This window comes from Acomys russatus, chromosome 1 (assembly GCF_903995435.1).
Source record: "Acomys russatus chromosome 1, mAcoRus1.1, whole genome shotgun sequence".
NCBI classification, from domain to species: domain Eukaryota; kingdom Metazoa; phylum Chordata; class Mammalia; order Rodentia; family Muridae; genus Acomys; species Acomys russatus.
In genome coordinates, this window is record NC_067137.1 from 53,549,431 (window position 1) to 53,567,776 (window position 18,346).

The 18,346-nt window shown below is 39.8% G+C and overlaps 1 protein-coding gene across 4 annotated transcripts in view; it reads left to right on the forward strand.

Annotated features, from left to right (window-relative positions):
- Dock4 (dedicator of cytokinesis 4) overlaps window positions 1-18,346 on the forward strand; it is a 415,077-nt gene that overhangs the window by 266,997 nt on the left and 129,734 nt on the right. For all 4 annotated transcript variants that reach the window (XM_051145099.1, XM_051145092.1, XM_051145105.1 and 1 more), the window contains exons 16-19: window positions 1,526-1,632; window positions 14,445-14,601; window positions 17,942-18,039; window positions 18,132-18,215. In XM_051145099.1, the coding sequence (XP_051001056.1) occupies window positions 1,526-1,632; window positions 14,445-14,601; window positions 17,942-18,039; window positions 18,132-18,215 (446 nt within the window). The remainder of the gene's footprint in view (window positions 1-1,525; window positions 1,633-14,444; window positions 14,602-17,941; window positions 18,040-18,131; window positions 18,216-18,346) is intronic.

Below are 18,346 nucleotides of genomic sequence, written 5' to 3' on the forward strand. Positions count from 1 at the left end.
GGGTAAGTCACATCTGGGTAGCCTTGGGTAAGTCAGAATCTAGCCACAGACCTTATATGCTTCAAAAACATAGAAAAAGACGCCAACTCAAATTGAATTATAGGTGTAAATGGAAAAACTTTTTATTTCATTTTATTTTATTTGCATTGGTGTTTTACTTGCATATTTGTCTGCGAGAGGGTGTTAGATCCTGGAGTTGCAGACAGTTGTGAGCTGCCATGTGGATGCTGGGAATTGAACCCTCCAGAACAGTCAGGACTCTTAACCACTGAACCATCTCTCCAGCCCCTGATTTTCTCTTTGTTTTTAACTGAACATTAGAAACTACATAAAAGACAGCTGCATAAAATTCAAGCATCGAAAATTGCTGCACTGCTGTGGGAGAAACCTCGTTCTAGGTGCTTCTACTGTTACTTTACTGGCTTTTAGAAACATCAGTCTATTTCCACCTTCTCTCTAGACTTAAAACTGATTAATTTGAAAGAAAGTCTTCTTCTTTTGAAGCACACATTTAGTGAGTTCACACATCCAGGGACGGCCTCCTGTTACAGGCCCCACGCTCCCTCTATCCAGTGTTGGGCACAGCTGTTAGGGAAGAGTGTACAGCTCAAGCCCTTAACCAATGTGTGGGATTCCCTGGACATCGGACTTCTCCACTCAGGTCTCACTGTGTCTCAGCTGAGCTGTTCAGAGCAAGTGTGATGGTCCACTACCGTGATTATATGGGAAAGAACGACACTTCAGTTATCAGAGGCTCCTGCTGGAACCTCCTTTACTACTCACATATCCACATACCAGAGAGGAATGCTGCTGAACTGAACACTTTTTAGCACTTGCTCTGTTCTGGGAGAAAAGCTGCCTGATAGGAGGACTGGGATAGCTTGAAAGATCTAGAACAAGCTGCTTGATCTCCATTTCCTTTCCTATAAATAACGGCGCAAACACTCAGCATCAAAGTTGTCCTTAATTAGGTGTCTGCTCTCTGCAAAGTCCCCGCCTCATCTCTGGTTTGCAGAGTGCTATAGTCAGCCCGCAGGAGATGGCAGCCCACAGGAGCCTTGGCAGAGGTCTAGGAAGCAGCTTTCCAAGTGGCTGTCCTCACACACGGACCAGGGTAGAGCTTGACCGGTCTCTCTTAGAGGCCCACTGACAAAGCACTGCTCCTCACAACCATCCTTCTTTTCACTAAGCATTTATTTGTTGAGATCCAGATACTGTTTGAAATATAAATAAATAAACCGGTGAGAATTCTGCCCCTGGTAGAAGAGGTGAGGAGAAAAAGGCACTCCAGACAATTTTTTAGAACATAATTTCAGATATCTAATCCTGTGAAAACATCTGGGCAGTGAATGTAACCTAAAGTTTAGGAGGTGTGAGTATACTGTAGGTATCTACCACAAAAACTGCTCTCCATTGTGTGAGGGCCTGGCATGTGCATGGCACAGGGCTACAGTTGTTGCTGCTCATGCTTTGTATATAAGATGAACATGTACTTCAGTAAGCAAGCCATTATTCTCCTTTACAGCAAAGGAGAAAGGAGAGAAGAAGTTGTTCGGTTTCTCTTTTGTGCCCCTGATGCAAGAGGATGGGAGGACTCTTCCAGATGGCACACATGAGCTCATCGTGCATAAGGTACCAATGATCCCTATTGGTGATAGGTTGTCAAAAGCAGGACACAATTATGTACTGCTTGTCTTCTAACTTTAGAAAAGTGATGGAAAAAACTGAAAAAGAACTCCCTTGAAAATAAGGTTGTAGGCTAGGCATGGTATATATCTTTAATTCCTGCAATCAGAAGGCAGATGGCAGGCAAATTTCTGAGTTCAAGGTCATCCTAGTCTACATGGTAAGGTCCTATGTTTAAAGAAAAAAAGAGGGGGTTATAAACAAGAAAACTGTCATCCTGTAAGCATTATTTTTCAGTTCTCTGTCTTCTATGTCACATTACATAGACACATATATGTACCTATATATTATATATATATGTTTATGTACACATATATGTTTATATACACACATATATATATGGTGTATGTGTGTAAAATCTGTTTCTTACAGGTTAGGCACCTGTAAAGACAGTGCTGGACCACTGAGCTTCTCAACCCTGTAACATATTTTTTAAATGACTTACTATTCATCTTAATTTACAAATAAATTGATTTGCATGAATATGGGTGTTAATCTCAAAGTCCTTTCTATTGTGAGGGGATTAAATAAACCAAAGTAGTTTTGTAAGTACTTCAGATATGAACATTTTATAAATCTTTATATATCCTCAGAGGAAATAAGTTAATAAGTTGTTAAGTTAAACATCACTTTTTGTTTTTATCTGTGCTTTGTTATGACAACCTGATACAGACATAACATGAAAATTCAGAAAGCAGGAACTTCACAGAAATTATTTGAAAATAGTCACAAAATGAAATACAGAATAAAATGTATCAATTAAACAAGCACGGAATTTTCTCCAAAATACTCCTCCTGTTGGTGAGGGTCACCAGCCCACAGTTCCTTTTTGCCTACTGGAGAAAACAAAAGATGCCTGACAGGAGCTCCCCTAACTTCCTGTGTCCTCGCCCCGCCACCTGAACCCTTATCTGCACTCCTTTTGTTCTTCCTGCTTCCTGTCTTCAAGGATGAGGCAAGGTGCCTTCTCTGCAAAGCCAATTCCACCTCCTGCGTCAGGCCTTTCTTCCTGTGTCCTCTCTTCCTCCTGCTCTATGACTTTTTCCTGTTCTAGTGCTGTTCGTTCAGGATGTAAACATAGCACAGCATTTTTCTCCGTTCTTTAGGAAGGCACAGTTTTCCTCTTCCCTTCCCATCTCATGTAAAAATGGGTCTTCACTCGCCATCTCTCTCCTCAGGCTCAACAGTTGGTCAAGTTATCACCAGTAACATGTGCTTCCACCACATCTGCTGCTCACTCAGGGGCTACAGACCCTAGGGGTTAAAGGTCCTCTTTTCTGAGCAATCACTGTACCATGAGCTCTACCACTAGCTTCCCCTTTTACATTTGGAAAGGATCTTGCTAAGCTGCCTTAGGTTGACCTCAAAACGCATTCTTCTTGCCACAGCCTCTCAAGAAGCAGACATTACAGTCACGTTCAACTCTGCCTAGCTACTGAGATCTTCTTCTTCTTCTTTAAGATGCCTGGGTTCCATGGTCCAGCCACACTATGATGCATCTACTTGTCTTTTTAGCAGTTGTTTTAGAGTCACAAAAGAGTGGGAATATATCCATATACTGTTCGCCCAAGTCTCCTTACATTATAACCAGTTACATAAACGATACCACTTTAACAGTAAATCTAGCTAGGCAATACAGTACTGTTAACAGAAAGGTTTTTGTGAGTTTCACAGTAAATTCTCCACCAATGTTTGGCTGTTCCTGGCTCCACCCAGAGCCCACATGGTATTAAGATCTCTTTCAGTTGTTCCTGCATATGCCTCCCTCCACCGCCTCTTGATCTCATCTGCATTGCTTTTTCCATCCCATGCCTGATTTGTAACCTTCTTATTGCTTTACAGTTGCACCTAAACTCCCGTTTCTCAATAAAGCATTCCTTCCTGTCCCAGCACAGCTGGTATTCAGTGGTCTTTATCACAGCGTTGACACCAGTATTGACTGTGCATACAGTGGCCTGTTATGTGAGGCCTTCAAAACAGGGCCAGTGCTGCTTTCCTGGTTGTATTTTTAATACTGAATTGAAATATGGGAAAATATTAGAGATGTGATAGGTATAGTAATGATATAAGCAGTGACTGATCCTGTTGAAAAAGTCTCCACAAGAAGATATTTTGTCATTTAAAATTACTTAAATATGGTTTTCATTAGCTGGTATTACAGAATTTCAAGTTGACTCCCTTTCCATAGTTTCAATTCAATTCTCTGCAATCCTAAACTCTAGACCCTTAATCTGATTAACATACTGGGAATGCATTGGCAAAATTTTCTCTGAATAAATTATACGTGTGGATCTCCCCGCCACAAGTCTTACGTATTTACAGATGCTGCCATTCTGGAAGACTTTCAGGACTGACTACTGTGGTTTGTAGCCACATATCTTAGGCCATGGTCAACAGGTAGCCCAGGACATAAGGCCCTGTTTACGACAGTTAAACCAACTGGTTTGCAATGTAAGCAGGAAGTATAGTCTTAAAGATAGAGGCCACCTGTGCTACTTCAGATGCTTAAGAGTGCCAAGGACCCGCTCTCTCTCATAAGATCAGACTTCTGACCCAAATGTGGTCAAAAAACTAATTCTCATCTCTATCCTAATAATAAATTAACATGTTTTAAGACGATTTGTGTGGCTCGCAGACTATTACTATGCCAGCAGCATGGTTTTGTTCCCCCAGTCTAGTAGCAGACTCCGGAAGCTTTGTTTCCGTAAAAGAACAGCTAGGTAAAGTCTTCGCTAACAGATCTGCCCTTGGCTGTCCTTCAGAACATGGGTTGTATATTGGCTGCGTCGGTGTGTCCCACAACAGCACACATTTGCCAATGAGGCTAGCGTCTCATCCTTGCATCCACACTGTCTTGCTCCACTCCTACTTGGAGTTAGAAGATGAAAACATGACTTCTGCCAAAGCCCAGTATAGGTTGCAATAATCCACACTTTTAGGGTGCAACTAAACTTCACTGTAAGGAAAAGCCAGCCCCCTGACTGTACTGCTCTACTCAGATTTGCAGACATAGGAACCCGCCCCCTACCATCTGACTCTGACGCATTTCCAGTTCAGTAACCAGCTCTACTGACCTCACTTTATAGACTGACCTATTCTTAGCCTTTTCTAAAGTGGTGGCTGGTGCTTCCTGTTTGCTTTCTTCTGTTCACACTCTGGTTAGACAATCATCTCTCAGTATAGGCTCTTCTCCTACCTGACCGGGCAATGTCTGTACATTTCATGCATTACAGAAGAGAGCTAACTATTATCCTCACTCTCTAATGAGAGAACTCTGAACTCTGCATCTCCTAGAAGGACAGTGTATAGCCTTTTGGGCTAAAAGGGTCATCTATCATCTGCCCCTATCCTATAACCTACCTTCTAGAACATTTTTTTCTATATATCTGTCATCTGCCCCTATCCTAAAACCTACCTTCTAGAATATTTTTCTATGTATCTCTATAACCAAATTCTATTTCTCTCCTAGAGTCCTTGCCATCAAATGAAAATCTTTTGTTTTGTTACAGGCCCATGTGCCTCTCCCTCTGCTCTTGTCTGTTTGGCCTGCCTAACCGCCAGCTCCCACAATCTCCTTTCTTCCCCAGGTTTTGAAACTTACCCTAGCAATTTCACTGTAAGACTCAAAGTCTTACTCCTTGTGAGATCATTTTAGTTACTCACTCCCCTTGGTGCCCGCTGCCATTGTGTCTGCCATACATTAAGCTTTTGGAGACAGTGATGTTTTTTCTTTCTAACCAGACAGTCCATATTTGTCAAAAAAGCAATCCGAAGTTTACGTTGTTTTCACTGCCGAGTGGCAAAAGGCAGTGTTGCGTAGTTGTTATGAGTACAAGCTTTGTTCCCATCCTGGTGCTGGCCCTAAGTATTACGGTAGCATTAGGCAAATCATGTAAGTGCCTTGGTCACAATATTCTACATCATTCGATTGTTATGAGAGAAATGTATATGTGAAGTATGTAGCAGTGCCTGATATCTCTAAGTGTTGCCTACTTTCGGTTTTCAAATGTGCAATGTTTATATTATATATTAATTATGCATGCTGAAAGCCTTGAAAATCAATAAAAGATACGTGATAAGAATTTCTTTGTATTTTATTAAAGTGCTACCAAGAGTTGAATGCCTTAATTTCCTTACTTGATGGACAAAATATACTGTCTGTCTGTCTCTGTCTCTGTCTCTCTCTGTCTCTCTATCTGTCTGTCTCTCTCTCTCTCTCTCTCTCTCTCTCTCTCTCTCTCTCTCTCTCTCTCTCTCCATCCCTTCCTCTCCCTCCCTATTCTTGTAAGAATATTTTCAAATATTTTTTGTGCTCACAGTATTGTTCCTACTGATGGTTATGTTTTATACTTGAGTGTGATACAGTTTAGCTATAGGAAGCTAATGAATGTGCCTCATACTTTGAATCCTGAGGTTTTAGTGCCCTGGGCTGGTGGGCAGGAGTAGCCAAGTAGGATTGGTGGGACTAACCTGACCATTATGGCTGGCCCACAAGTAGACTCTCCACGGCTCCCTGTAGAGCCAGAGGAAAGCCATCTGTCCTCAAGGGTGGTCAGTGCCATAACAATAGTGGAGCTAAGCAGAAATTCCAGGATGCTGACAGAGTAACTCAAGAGCCAATTAGTTGAGGGAAAGGAGCTGTATTAAGAGATGGTTCTATAAGACAAAAATGTCCTCAGAAGAAGCCTGGGAACAGCTGGAGTAAATATCAGGGCTGGGATTGGAGTATGTCACATAGAAAGTTACACAGATGTAAAGAGGATACGTAAGGCTGGAAATGGGAGGCTAGAGCATGCTCCTAATTCTGTACCCCAGGTTCACTTAAAGAATTGGATGAGTTTGTGTTTGTGACTTGATGTGCTCCAGGTTCTGATGAGGAACAAGTAGAGATGCAGATATGCAGAAGTCCAGAACATTCTCTTGCCTAACAGATTTCAAAACAAAATATTTTTAGTATTTAATTTATATTTTTTCTTTAAGCTGTGCATATTTTCTTGAGTCTTTAGTCTATGTAATATATCTTGAAGAAACAAGAGAAGCCATTTGGGATTATGAAAGGAGAAGAGAATGGTGTTTATTATTGATACCAGTACTTGTCTTTCAGAGCAGTGTTTCTGGCAAGAACATCTTGTAATACTCTGAGTCTATTTCTCAACTCACTAGAGAGATCTTTCCTAAGGCATTATTTTTTTAAGTTTGGTTTGTTTGTTTGTTTTTGTTTTGCATCACATAAAATGGTTTCAAGTATGGAGGGGTTCTCTGGTTGAACTATTGTCTGTTACCAAGACACTAGCATTAGAAATATTTTAACAAATATAGAGTACAGTTCATATGAATATAATTAAAATATTTTAATTATTTATGTGTGTGTGTCTGTGTGAGCTGGTACCTGCAGAGGCAAGAACAGGGATCAGATCTCCTGGAGTTGGGGAGCTACAGGCACTTGTGAGGCACCTGATATGGGTACTGGGAGCCCAACTTGGGTTCTCTAGAATAGCAGAAAGTGCTCATGAACATTGAGCATCTTCTCAGCTCATATATATATTTTCATATATATGTATATATGTGTGTCTGTGTGTGTGTATGGATATATATATTATGTGTGTATGGTGTTTGTAAGTGAAAATGCACATGTGCCATGGTACACATGTTGGGAGGTCAGAAGATAACTTTGCCTATCAGTCCTCACCCTCTACTTTGTTGGAGGCTGGTTCTCTCTTGTTATTGTCACCGTACTGCATACTCCAGGCTAGTTGGTCTGTGAGATTCTAGGGGATTCTCCTGTTTTGTCTCTCACTATAAGAGTGCTGCAATTACAAGCACATACCACCCTTTCAACTGTCATATGGATTTGGGGGACTCTGAGTTCACATATTCAGGCTTATGGAACAAGTGCTTTTACATACTGAGCTACATGCCCAGAAGAGCTTGAATTTAATACCACAAATCAGCTAAGTTGTACCATTTCTATATATGCAAATCAAATAAAACAAAAAACATCACAATGCTGTGTCACCATCTGCTAGCCTCATAGCATCTATCCATTTACATGTTTTGCTGTATGGATTTGTTAAACAAATAGTAATAGGTGATATATATGTACTTCGAGTCTACTTTTCCAATCACCAGATTATTTATTATTTATTATTTGCATTTTAAGAAGCACACATTGGGGCTGGAGAGATGGCTCAGTGGTTAAGAGCGCCACCTGCTCTTCCAGAGGTCCTGAGTTCAATTCCTAGCAACCACATGATGGCTCACAACCATCCATAATGTGATCTGATGCCCTCTTTGGTAGATAAAGCAATCATATACAAATAAAGTTTAAAAAAGAAGCACACATTGATGTTTTTTTTTCTAGTTCCACTCATTTGCCTAAAAGTTTCATGATGTCATATTTTTAACAGCATAGTAATACTCCACTGTGTAAATGTTTAAATGTACCATGTTTTATTTATCTATTCTTCTGTTGAGGGACATCTACAGTATTTCCAATTTCCAGCTATTATGGATAGAGCAGCAATGAACATGGTTGAGCAAGTGTTCCTGAGGTGGGGTGAAGCATCCTTTGGGTATATGATGAAGAATGGTGTAGCTGGATCTTGAAGTAGATAGAGTCCATCTTTCTGAGGAACTACCATACTGCTTTTCATAGGGTCTGTGCTCGTTTCCACTCCCATCAGCAATGGAGGAGTGTTCTCCTTTCTCCAAATCCTCACCAGCATGAGCTGTCACTCATATTATTGATCATAGCTGTTTTGACTGGTATTAGATGGAATCTCAAAGTAGTTTTCATGTGCATTTCCCTGATGGCTAAGGATATTGAACTTTTCTTGAAAGTGTTTTGGAGCCATTTGAGCTTCCTCTATTGAGAATTATCTGTTCAAGTCTGTGCCCTATATTTAAGTAGGGTTACTTCATTTCTTGAGTTGTTTTGTGTTATTTTGGATATTAGCTTTCTATCAGATGTGGAGTTGATAACAGTCTTTCCTCATTCTGTATTCTGCTGCTTTATCCAAATGAAGGTGTCCTGTGCCTTACAGAAGCTTTTTGGTTTTATGAGGTCCCATTTACAAAATGTTGATCTTAGTGCCTGTGCTATTGGTTTTCGGTTCAGGAGGTCTTCTTTTATGCCAGTGTGTTCAAGGCTGTTCCCCACTTTCTCCACTATCAGGTTTAGTGTATTGGTTTTATGTCTAGGTCTTTGTGCAGGGTGACATGTGTGGACCTGTTTGTATTCTACTACATGCAGACATGCAGCTTAACCAGCACCATTTGTTGAAGATGTTGTCTTTTTTCCCAGGATGTATTTCTGGCTTCTTTATCAAAAATCAATTGTCCATATAAGTGTGAATTTATGTCTGGTTTTTCAGTTCTGTTGATCAACATGTCTGTTTTTACAACACTGCCATGCTGCTTTTATTACTATAACTTTCTAGTATAACTTGAGATCAAGAATGATTGAGACTTTTCACAGTTCTTTTATCATTCAGGATTGTTTTATCTATCGTGTGTGTGTGTGTGTGTGTGTGTGTGTGTGTGTGTGTGTGTGTAGTTGAGAATGATTCTTTCAAGGTCTGTAAAGAATGTATTGGAATTTTGATGGAAATTGCATTGAATCTGTATATTGCTTTTGGTAAGATGGCAGTTTTTACTATGTTAATCCTACCAATCCATGAGCATGGAGGATCTCTCCATCTTCTGATATCAGTTTGTTTCCTCAAGGACTTGAGGTTCTTGTCATACAGATCTTTCACTTACTTGGTTACAGTTACTCAACATATTTTGTATTATTTGAGACTATTGTGAAAGGTGTTTCCCTGATTTCTTTCTTGGGTAGTTTGTCATTTGAATATAGGAAGACTACTGATTTTTATGAGTTAATTTTATATCCAGCTATACTTTGCTGAAAATGCTAATCAGCTGTAGGAGTTCCCCCATAGAAATTTTAGGGTCACTTTTGCATATTATCATCTGTCTGACTTCTTCCTTTCCAATTTGTATCCCCTTGTTCTCCTTCAGTTGCTCTATTGCTTTAGCTATAAAGTACTAAAAGCACTGTATCTATTGAACAGGTATGGAAAAAGTGGACAGCCCTTTCTTGTTCCCAGTGTGGGTGGGATTGTTTTGTTTTCCTCCACTTAACTTGACGTTAGCTGTAGGCTTGCTGTAAACTGCCTCTATTGTGTTTAGGTATGTCCCTTCTATCCCTAATCTCTCCAGGACTTTTATCATGGAGGGTGTTATCATGAACGGGTGTTGGATTTTGTCATTGGCTTTTTCTACATCTAATGAAATGATCATGTGGGTTTTTCTTTCAGTTTTTTTATATGGTGAATTACATTTTTTGATTCACATGTGGCAAACCACCCTTGCATCACTGGGATGAAGCCTATTTGACCATGGATTTGGTTTGCAAGTATTTTATTATTTTTGAATCTATGTTCATAAGGGAAATTACTCTGTAATTCTCTTTCTTTGTTAGGTCTTTGTGTGATTTGTGTATCAGGGTGACTGTGACCTCCAAATGAATTTAGCAGTGTTCCTTCTGCTTCTATTGTGGAATAATTTGAGGAGTATTAGTGTTAACTTGAATGTCTAGTAGAATTCTCTGCTAAACCTGTCTGTCCCCAGGCCATTCCCCATCAAATCCCCAGGTTGAGAAACTTTTAATGATTGCTTCTATTCCACTAGTGGTTATACATCTATTCAACTTGTTTATCTGATCCTGACTTCACGTTGGTAAGTTGTATATTTGGAGAAAATTAGCCATTTCTCTTAGGGTTTTGGTTTTGGTTTTGTTTTTTTTTATTTATTTATTTTTTTTTTTGAGTTTTATAAAGTACAGGTTTGGATTTTTTGGGAGGAATCTGTTCTTATGTTGTTCTCCTTTTCATTTCTGATTTTGTTAATTTGGATATTCTCTCTCTTTTTTAGTTAGTTTTGATAAGGGGTTGTCTAGCTTGTTGATTTTTCTCAAAAACCAATTTTTTGTTTCATTGATTCTGTGTACTGTTCTCTTTGTTTCTGTTTTATTGGTTTTAGCCCTGAATTCGATTATTTTTTTTACCAGCTATTCCTTTTTGTGTGATTTTTTTTTCTTTTTGTTCTAGACTTTTCAGGTATGCTGTTGAGTTGGTAATATGAGATCTCTTCATTTTGGGGGGCAAGGGAGAGGGAGTTCTTGGAAAGCAGGATTTTGTTGTGTAGCCTTGTCTGTCCTTGAACCCACTCTGTAGACCAGGCTGATCTTAAACTCACAGAGATCCACCTGCCTCTGCCTCCCAAGTGCTGGGATTAAAGGCATGTGCCACCACTACCCAGCAATATCTCCAGTTTTTTGTTTTTTTAGATAAGTACTTAGTGCTATGAACTTGCCTTATAGAACTGTTTTCATTATTCTCATAAAGTTTTGCTATGATGTATATTCATTTTCATTTAGTTCTAGAACGTCTTTAATGTCTTTCTTAATTCTGTCTTGATTCTTTTTTCATTTTTTCATTCTCTAGAGAGTTGTTCATTTTCTGTGAATTTGTAAGCTTTCTGTACTGAGTTATTTCCTTTTTTTGTTTTGTTTTTGTTTTGTTTCTGTTAAGACTTGGTTTGTTTCCAAGTATGTGGTCAGTTTCAGAGAAAGTTTCACAAAGTGCAGAGAAGAAGGTATATTCTTTTGTGTTTGGGTGAAATGTTCTATAAATATCTGTCAGACCCATTTTAGTTTGTAACATTTGTTAGTTCTGGCATTTCCCTATTTAGTTTTGTCTAGATGACCTTTATGTTGGTGAGAGCTGGGTATTGAAGTCTCCCACTATCTGTGTGTGAGGGTCAATATGTGACTTAAGCTATAGTATTGTTTCTTTTACATACTTGGGTACCTTTTGTTTGGGGCATAGATGTTAAGAACTAAAATGTCATATTGGTGGATTATTTTCCTTTGGTGACTATGTAGTGTCCTTTCCCCCATCTCTATTGATCACTTTTGTTGTAAAGTCTATTTTGTTAGATATTAAAATGGCTACACCAGCATGTTTCTTAGTTTCATTTGCTTGAAATATCTTTTTGTAACCTATCTTTGATGTTGAGGTGTATTTCTTGGATGCACCAAGGGGTGACTCCTGTCTTTGCATCCATTCTCTTACTCTTTCTATCGGGGAATTGAGACCATTGATGCTGAGAGATATCTATGACTAGTGATTTTGTTTTGTTTTGTTTTTAAGATTTATTTATTTATTACATATACAGTATTCTGCCTGCACGTACTCCAGAAGATGGCACCAGATCTCATTATAGATGGTTATGAACCACCCTGTGGTTGCTAGGAATTGGACTCAGGACCTCTGGAAGAGCAGACAGTGCTCTTAACCATTGAGCCATCTCTCCAGCCCGACCAGTGATTCTTTGATTGCTATTATTCTGTTGTTGACGGTGATGTTGATAATAGTGGTGGTGGTGTGGTGTGTGTGTGTGTGTGTGTGTGTGTGTGTGTGTGTGTGTGTGTGTGTGTGTGCACGCGTGCACACATGTGCATTTTTTCTTCTTTTGATTTTACTGATCTGGAATTCTTCATTCCCTGTATATTCCTGGTTGTAGTTGACCTCCCAGGTTATAGTTTTTATTCTAGTACTCTCTGTATGGCTGGATTTATAGATAAATATTTTCTAAGTTTGGTTTTATCATGGAGTATCTTATTTTCTCTATCTATGTAATTGAGAGGTTTGCTGGGTATACTACTCTGGGCTGGCATCTATGGTCTCTTAGAGTCTGCAGCTTATCAGTCCAGGACCTTCTAGCTTTCAGAGTCTCCATTAAGAAGTCAGATGTAATTCTAACAGTTCTTTTTTGTTACTTTCTCTTTTTCCCTTGCAAATGTAAATAGTCGTCATCGTCATCATTGTTGTTCTGTTACTCTTGGTGTTTTGATTATTATGTGCCAAAAGGACTTTGGCTTTCTGGTCCACTCTATTTCGTATCCTGTAAGCTTCTTGTGCCTATAAAGGTATCTCCTTCTTAGGTTAGGAAAATATTCTTCTGTGATTTTGCTGAAAATTTCTTGGCCTTTAAGCTGGGTTTCTTCTCCCTCCTCTATTCTTATTATTCTTAGATTTACACTTTTCCTAATGTTCCTGATTTACTGCATGTTTTGTGTGCGGAAGTTAAATTCAACATTTTCTTTTACTGATGTATCTGTTTCTCCTATCATATCTATTATTTCCTCCATCTCTATATTTTGCAGGTGAAAATTTCCCCTGTAGCTCCTGTTCCAATTTCCAAACTTTTCATTTCCAGCATTCCTTCAGTTTGGGTTCTCTTCATTAATGATACTTCCATCTTCAGATCCTGAACAGTTGTATTCATTTCCTTGAACTGTTTGTTTGTGTCTTCCTGGATTCTTTAAGGAGTTTATTAATTTCTTCTTTAAGTAACTCTACCATCTTCATAAGGCTGGTTTTAGAGCTTTTCTTGGCCTTCAGCTATCTTGGAATATTAACTACCTGCTATGGTATGGTTTCTGGGCTGCAGTGGAGATGTGCTGTCCTGGCCGTTGTTGGTTGTGTTTTTTTTTGCGGACATCTAGGTATCTGGGATTGGGGTGACTGTGGTTCTGGATAATGGAATATGGTTTTGTCTCTATTGGGTGAATGTTTTGTTCCTTGGCTTCTGCTTCCTCCCTGGGTTTTAGGAGAGTGTGGTAGCTGTGTGCTGCCTGGTAGGAATCTTTCTCAGGACCTCTGTCCCTGGAATGGTCAGCTGGTGTGTCTCAGGCTGTGCCTGCTAGTATTGGAGGCTAGGATAACAGGGTGGATTGGGGAAAGGAAGGTTTGGGGAGATCTTTGTCATCTGTTGGGTGTGCGTTCAGAGAGAAAAGGGAAACTGCAGGAGGTTTTCTGCTACAGAGCTAGGGATGAGACTGGGGGGGATTGAATCTGGAGGAGCAGAAGTGGGGGTATGGATCCACAGCCACCCCACTTGTTGCCCTGGCAGGAGTGACCCTTATGTTAGCAGGAGTGCCTGGTAGGGTTGGGGGCTAGAACAAAGCCACGAGTGGTAGAAGGGGAAGATCTGTGGGACCCACAGGAAATGGAAATGGTGGGAGGCGCCGAAACCTATCACAGCTATTCTGTGTAGTCTTGGGTGTACAAGAACTCACTGTGTAGACCAGGCTACCCTCAAACCCACAGAGATCGGCCTGCTTCTGCCTCTGGAGTGCTGGGATTAAAGGTGCACTCCACTACTGCTCATATAATACTATTTTCTTTCTTCTTTATATATATATTTTTTTAATTTTAATTTATTTACATTACATCTCAATTATAATCCCCTTACTCTTATTTTCCTCTTCTTAACATATGGTTTTCAAAGTGATAACAGTTCATCAGTCCTCAGATAGTATCTTTTGAAAAAAGTCTTCTGATCATTGTCAAATGTGATTGTCTCCTAGACCATATTAAAGCCCATGTATAAGCTAAGTCTTCTAAGAAGACAATGAAGCTTCAAGGAGGTCAACACAAATCCTGAGTGGTTCAATATCCTGACCACACCATTCACACTGGGGATGATAGAACTCAGCTCAACTCAGATTAATCAGAGTCCAAATTCCATACTTAATTCTTTATATGTTTTTGGTGGCTTTTCCTTAAAAGGCGCATTCTGTTTATGATGCTATTCAGAATGTTTCCAGTTTATAAATGCTAGAAGAGGAAATTATGCTTAATAATTCTTCTGAGGTCTCACCTCCTGTCCTTAATATTTTTCCACAGTGTGAAGAAAATACAAACCTCCAGGATACTACCCGCTACCTCAAGCTTCCTTTTTCCAAGGTCATCTTCCTCGGGAACAATAATCAAACCATGAAAGTCACCAAGGAGTCGTTTTGGATAACATCATTTCTCTGCTCCACAAAACTCACTCAAAACGGTAATGCATGACGCAAGCCCTCCCCCCTACGGGCACGCGTGAACTATATGTATTGCCCTAAACATGTTCAGCAAAGATTCAGATATCTAAGAACTCTGCACTAGAAAAGTTCTTGATCCTCTTGTTTAGGATTTCTAGTCAAAGAAAAACAGTAACGACCCTATGCATGTGATTTAATGGCTTAAGAATTAACTCAGTGTTGAAAGCCAACTGTCAACTAACTCCTCAAACAAACCATTAAACACCAAACTGCACTCAAATACAAGAAAAAATGAAAAGTGTTACCACCTTAAATCTCATGTTTTATAGCGTCATAAAGAGTGCTAATTGCAGGCTTTAGGATAAAGCTTCGTTTTTGTTGTTGTTGTTTAATTAGATGGATATTGCTTTTCTGCCATAGACTTGCTTTTTATGTCACTAATTGTTTAGCAAGTTATGATTAATAAAGCAAGTGCATCTCCTTGGCAAATTGTTATGAAAACTGCATCTGTAATGAAAGAAGTAAATTAAACATTTTTTAATTTTTCATGGTTGCCATATATGGCTTCTGGCTAGCATCCTGAGTACCATATTAATAAATTAGATGCAATGTGTTGAGAGGAATCACTTCATTACAAGGAATTGTGTTTCATGCAGCTCCCATACTTAAGCTTTTTTTCCCCCTTTGTGGTATTATGGAACTGTTTGTGGAAAGAAATAATTATCTCAGAATGTAGTGTTAAAAGACAGCAAAATATAGCACTATAATATTGACCCCTTCTTATCTCCCTCTTGGTAGCAAGGCAACTGTATTTACATAAGACACAAAGTTGGGTTGTTTAGACTTTATTAGTTTCCAGTGTTTAATGGTTTAGCTTAAATCTGACCTCAATGACTATAAATAAAGCATTAACCAAACCTCGGGAGTTTGCTGTGGAGGTTATGAAGATGATAAAATCTGTTACCCTCAGACAAAAATTTGTATTTGTCCTACAAAGGGATGTGTGCATCTTTGTAGCTCTTACTGTTAATTAAATGTCCTAACTGCATTGTTTCAGGATTGCATTTATGGGCTATTGTTGCTAAAACTATCACCATAAAGTTTCTAGCTTAAAGTGACAAAAATGTACTACTCTATGATTCTGCAGTCAGAGGTGTAAAATCACTCAGGGTTAGGGATGCTATATCTCTTCTGGATACAGAGACTTTTTCCCATCCCTGGTATGTCTACTTCTTCTTGCTGTGTGGTATCCAACATCGTTCATGGCTAGTGCTCCAAATCCAAATCTACAGGTATTGCTGATGGACAGATCAAGTAGATTGTTTAAACTTCTTTACAGGAATGGGAGAATCATACAGGCACGATGGTACATGCCTACAATCCTAGCACTTGGGAGGCTAAAGCAGGAGGACTAAGACTTCAAGGTCATCCTTGCCTAAATAATGAGTAGCCAGTCTAGGCTACATGAGACCTTGTCTCAAACACCCACACTAATAAGGAGTAATTACATCTTTGTTTATAGTAGGTCAGATGCAAAGAGTATACTTAATAAATTCTCTTTGAACAGGATGTAGACAATCAATACTTTCAGTCATAGAACAGTGCTACTGATTTCCATCCAACACATCTTCAGGTGACTGGAGCAGACTGAAGGGATGAAAATGTTGCTTTAACTCTTAATACTGTATGTACACATTGATTAGAGCTGTTAAGGTTAGAGCCTGGCCCTGATAGCCCCAACACGTTAGGCCTGGCCATCTGTTCTTCATAGTCTAGACAAATGATGAAAAGGAGATGTACTGAATGCAACTACACTAGGAAGAAAAGATCTAGTGAACTCCCAAGTCTGCCTTTAGGGTCCTGACTTAAGGTTTAGGTTTAAGTAGTAAGCATAGGGTTTACTTACCTGAGTAATGTCAGTCAAGGTATGGTCCTGTGCACCATCATCGTCTCTGCTTCAGTCTCTCCTGAAAGGCGGTGTGACAGGTTGTTAGAGCTATGTGAAATCTTCCTGAGAGACAAGTTTCTCCTCTGGGTGGCACCAGTCTTCCAGCCTTTTCTTTCTCCCAGGATGAGTCTTGGAAAGAAATTCCAATTTCTTCCGGGCCATTGTTTCAATAGTCTGATACCTAAAGAGAGGACACAACTGTCACTTTAGGACACCTTCATTTCTACAAGGACGATCAAAGAGGCAGACACAACTGGCCTGCTCTTTAAACTTCTACAGTATGAGCAAGTCTGACTGAGATCTGTTAGCCTGCATCCAGGAAAGGTGGATATGTCTGGAATACTACAGTCAATTTTCTGGCTGTTCATGAGGTTCCCCAGTACTAACTCAGGAACGTTCTTTCCTCTCCACACTCTCCACATTTCTCAGGGATCTGATGTCCTTCAGTTGCCTCTACTGGAGGGAAGAGCCAGGGCAAGGAATAAGAGATGGGTTAGGGTAGAATGGGACTTAAGGGGAGATATCAGGAGGAAATACATTGTGATACTTCAAGAGAGGATGCTAGGGAAAAATGCACCTACCTCTCGCCTGCCCAGCCCAGGTGTCAGCACTTTATTTGCCAATCGGCAACAATTTGGGAGGTAAGGTTTGCACCACTTCATTTTGGATCCCTGAGGATTTGCTCATAAGGAATTTGGGTAGCAAGCAATTAACATTTAAATAATAGTGGCCCTAGATCCACCAGAAGAGGAAGAGCTAGGGCTGTGTGATTCTTCATAAGCTGTGATAGAAGATGGAGTGGGAAGCCAGAAACAGGTACTCACTAGATCGTCCACTAGCAGCACACTAACATATGTGGTCCTAAGGCTTGAATTACCTTAACAATCTGTTGTTGCTCTGTTGTTGGTTGTTAGGCAGAGTGTTTCATGTTCAGGGGTCTAAGCATGAATCAAGCAGGTTCCTGGATCTCGGGTAACTCCCATCTTACTAGGAGGTGGCAGAAAATGTTACAGCAGGTATCAGTTGGCTGCTTACACTGTCCTTACTGTTGGGGTTACAGTAGGGCCTTGTTCAGCTCTACCACCTTGGGTTTTACAGTCAAGTTGAGGCATAGAAAACTTTAGGCGAAAGGTAAGTGTTTCTGTGAGGTAGGAGCATGCGGAAGGGATGGAGAGCCTCTCTGGACAACACCGGCTAGCTGGAGAACTGAACAGTGAGCAGGAGCCCTGGGGGTGCAGAGGAGATAATTAAAGTCCTCTTAAGTAAATGCCATCGTAGAGCAGAGAGGCTAGTCCCAGGGTGGGGATGGGGTAGGCAGTGCATTTAGGAAGTCAGGCTTTACCAGTATGGCATGTTCATGAGAGGGGCTGTTGTCTATAAAAGCAATTGATCTTCCTTTTCTGTTTGCAAAGGTGATATGCTCGATCTTTTGAAGTGGAGAACCCACCCAGACAAGATCACAGGCTGTCTCTCTAAGTTAAAAGAAATTGACGGCTCAGAGATAGTAAAGGTATACACTGTTTTATTAGCACTTGGAAACTCAAGAACACTGGAAGGACAGACTGTGTCTTACTCTTTTGCCTTTACTTCTTTAATCCATAGTTTCTACAAGACACACTGGATACCTTGTTTGGAATATTAGATGAAAATTCCCAGAAATATGGGTCTAAAGTGTTCGATTCTTTGGTAAGTTTATTTTCTTAATATTATTACAAAAATTGTGCCTCTCAATCTTGATTTTTTAAGGGCACTGTTTCAGAAATGGCCACTTGATAATTTAAGAGTTTGTTTATTTTTAACGGACTGAGGAATGATGG